At 33.9% G+C, this 3781-nt stretch overlaps 1 protein-coding gene across 2 annotated transcripts; it reads right to left on the bottom strand.

The window, feature by feature from the left end:
• Positions 1-1350: 1350 nt before the first annotated feature.
• Positions 1351-3274, bottom strand: LOC130509442 (glutathione S-transferase T3-like). 2 transcript variants are annotated; one of them, XM_057005403.1, is made up of 3 exons: positions 2819-3274; positions 2597-2700; positions 1351-2162 (listed from the first exon to the last, which is right to left on the bottom strand). In XM_057005403.1, the coding sequence occupies exons 2-3, from the start codon at positions 2638-2640 to the stop codon at positions 1604-1606; spliced, it is 603 nt and encodes a 200-aa protein (XP_056861383.1). In that variant the 5' UTR covers positions 2641-2700; positions 2819-3274; the 3' UTR covers positions 1351-1603. The 2 variants fall into 2 exon arrangements, with proteins under 2 accessions (XP_056861383.1, XP_056861384.1); XM_057005404.1 differs by having other exon boundaries at positions 2597-3274.
• Positions 3275-3781: the final 507 nt, after the last annotated feature.

The following is a 3781-nucleotide window of genomic DNA, read 5'->3' as shown; positions in this document are numbered from 1 at the left end:
GCAAAACTTTCTTTTGTTTAAGAGCATTTAGGTTTAGGCATACAGATATTTATACGGCCTGAAGAATATTCCCGGTAATTTTCAAAAGTTGGATAATCTATTAAGATATTAAATCTGACCATAACAAAACAGCAGTCAATGGTTAACCTGGCTATACCCTCCCTATTATTAAATTTCACATTGTACCCCATATTTTTTTTGTTTTATCAGTACCCTCCCCCCCCCTCTCCTCAAACATGAAAATTTATTTACCCATATTCCAACTTGAATCTGATACAAATCAACCTTGACTGAGATTTTTTTTTAAAATCAAGTACAAAGTTTGACAAAAGATAATTTATATCTTCTTTTCACTGAAGTTAAGGTTCATAACGTGGAAGAGAATATGAAAGCATAAAAAGCTGGTTTGAACTTAAGAATTTGCTATTAAATCTAATTTAAAAATATAAAAATCAAAAATAAAGTAACCATTAGATATAAGTCTTTGATAAATGAAATTATTTGTTTAAGCTTGATTTAAACTAAAAATTAAACAACCAAAAATCAAACTAAAATATTTTAAAGGACAAAAATAAACTAAATAATTAATAATTTATGATAATAAGAAATAACTATTTTTTTGTTTTTACAGGGAAGTGAAAAACTAAAATATTACTGAATTCGATTTTTTTATATTTTAAGTCAATTTATTTAGTTGTCATAAATCCGCTTGTTGTCATTTTGATTGATGTATATCTTCTTTTCTTCATCTAATACATTAAAAAAAAATAAAAAAAAATCTATCACTGATTTTCTGATTTCTAATATCAAGAAAATGAAAATTTTAGCTAGTTGTTCACTATTTTTACATTTTTGGGACAGATTATGTAGGGTTTGTGCTATAATCGAGTCGGGTAATCGCGATTTTTAAAATGTGATATCAAATGACTGAACTCGTTTTTGTTCATTGTAAACTTAAAATTAATTTTGAAATTGATTGCTTGGATGGGGCGGGGAATTAGTGAATTCAGTAGTTTATAAGGAAATAATGTGGATCACAAAACTTAGGAAAGAATAACGAAGCCTATCTTGTTATTGTACCGCCCGCTAATCTTGACACCCTTGACCTTGACACCATTCTAAGGTAAAATCCCAGTCTAAATCGCCAAAGAATTGGTTTCTTTCTTTGAGAAAAAATCGCTAAAGAATTGTTATATTATACCTTTAACATGTTGATATTTACTAAAAATAACAACATAATATCCATCCTGAAACAGTAATAAGTTAATTAATGTCTTATTCAACGTCACAAACATTGGAGATCTGGATAATTCAAAGCACCTTAGACCATGATTATCCCTGATACTCAAATTGGGTGTCTTATTTATTTTTTAATAATATTAGTAGTTAATGTGAGAATAAGAGACTTATATAAGATACCCGAATATTTAGATCCTCCAATGCAAGTCTCTTATTTTGGAGTTCTTAAAAAAATTTAAATAAAAATAAAATTTATTTATTATACAAAACATCATAAAAGATAATATTTAAAACATGGATTAAAAAAAAAACACAATAACAAATTTATTTATTATACAAAACATTATAAAAGATCCAAATTTATTTATTCGAGCTCAGTTGTTGTCTTCATCTGATCACACTTCCTCCTTTTAGAGCTTCTGTCCGTTTTGGAAGTGCTCAGGCTACACCATTTCTGATCATATCTAAGCTCCTTCCACGCATGTTCAAGTGTAAATTTCTTCTTATAGTTGTTTAAGAAGATCTCATGAGATGCCTTGAGAATATCATTGTCGTTTTGGCCGCTAGTTTTGAGCCTGGTGGCTTTCTCATACGTGCCACAGAACTTGCTAACCTGATCATTGATCCTGTGCCACCTTTGCTTACAGTTACCATGCTCCCTCTCTTCACCCACTCCAATCTTCGGGCTTGCCGCAAAGTAAGCGGCAAATCTTTTCCAAAAAGAATCAGAACGTTGCTCATTGCCTACTAAGGGATCTTTTGACGTGTTTAGCCAAGAGCTGATGAGGACTATGTCATCTGTATGCGTCCATGTTCTTCGTTCTTTACGCCCTGAAGGAGTGTCACCAACGTTTGGATGCTCCTCGCTTTGCTGTGTGCCAAACACAGTATCTTCTCCTAACTCAAACACAGTATCTTGTTGACTATTGAGAAGGTCAACAAAATTTGATGGGTGTGTGTTATAAGCCATAACGAAGAGAAGGGAGAGACGTGTTTAAAAGATGATAACGAAGAGAAGAATGAGAAGACAGAAGAGATGAGCAGAGATGAGCAATGTTTGAAAGATGATAAAGAAGAGAAGGAGGATCCGTGTTTAATAAAAGGAAGTGAAGAGCAACCATAAAGACAAGACATATATCTAAAACATTCATCACAACCATACAGACTTGACATTTATCTAAAACATTCATCACAACATCTACATCGATTCCTATCCATTTATTACCAAGCTTTAACCACAATCTTTCTCTAACCAGAACATTAATTACCTAAATTCAACAATTTCTAATACTCAACCAGCATCATTTATTGTCGAGGTTCACCCATAACCAGAATGGAGCAAAGATAAATGATTTACCTGTATTGCTCGTGTCGTCTTTGTTTATGATCAGCCTTGCTCATCTCTCATGATCCATCTCTGATCGTCCTTGTTTATGACAAACCTTCCTAATCTCTCGTGACCTCGACACAGAAACATATCAAAATTAATAGATATGATCAGTGAACCAATATGAACCAATATATCATTATCAAAAACGCAAATCATTATCAGAAACACAAATAATAGTGAGCTTGAAACCTTTCTGCGAGTTGAAGTTAAACTGATGCGTCGTCTTCGGCTCTCAAGCTTGCGGTCTCGGAACCGCCGGAGAGGAAATTGGTCTCCGATGAGTTGATTCCTCGTCCACAAACAGAGCCACCTCTTATTTGATTCGTCTTCGAGTTGGAGAGAAGGCCTCGATTTTATTCCTCTTCGAGAAGGAGAGCAGCCGTCGATTTCATTCGTCGTCGAGTAGGAGATGAACCGGAGATTTGATTCGGAGTAGAGAAGGAGAGGAACCGACGATTTGCTTGACTTCGTCGATGAGATGAAACTGATCTTTGCTCCCCTCGTTTTCTCCTCCCAAATGCGCTATAATGCGACGCGTGGCAAATAGCATCCGTGTCTTGTGTCGTTTAATTAAGATACGTCTTAAGTGATAATTGCCATTTTTTCTTTTCTTTAATTGCTCATTTATTCTGATACCCAATATAACATACAGCGATAATCATGGTCTTACAATTAATATGATATATTTGCTAAATATAATGGTCGTTCAAAATTTCTAGCATTTTTATCGCATATTATCGGGCAGCTGGGTTAGAAACGCAGGAACGTATGCTCCTTTTAGTCGCTGAGTCATACATTAGTGGAGGAGAGTCAGGAGACAGACTGGACTGTTACAGTGTTTTGTTTTGCTCAGTAAACAAGTCAAATATGACTTCTTATTGGGAAATTGCTATGTAAGAGCATCAGCAACCATAGATAATGGGCGAGTCTCTCATAAAATATTATTTTACTAATTTCATATTTTATATTTTGTTAGTGACAAATGAACCATCAATTAATATACACATTCAAATTAGTGTTCTCAAAACCTTATGAACTGTTCTTGGCAAAGTGATACACTAAAAATGAATCCTTGCTACTGCCAAGTTAACAGTTGCAATTGTAGTACTTGAGATTCAAATCCAGAGGACCAGTCTACACTCTAGTTCTATA

The sequence above is a fragment of the Raphanus sativus genome, chromosome 3 (genome assembly GCF_000801105.2).
Source record: "Raphanus sativus cultivar WK10039 chromosome 3, ASM80110v3, whole genome shotgun sequence".
In the NCBI taxonomy this organism is placed as follows: domain Eukaryota; kingdom Viridiplantae; phylum Streptophyta; class Magnoliopsida; order Brassicales; family Brassicaceae; genus Raphanus; species Raphanus sativus.
Note: the sequence above shows the minus strand (reverse complement) of the source record. Positions and strands in the feature narration are given on the sequence as shown.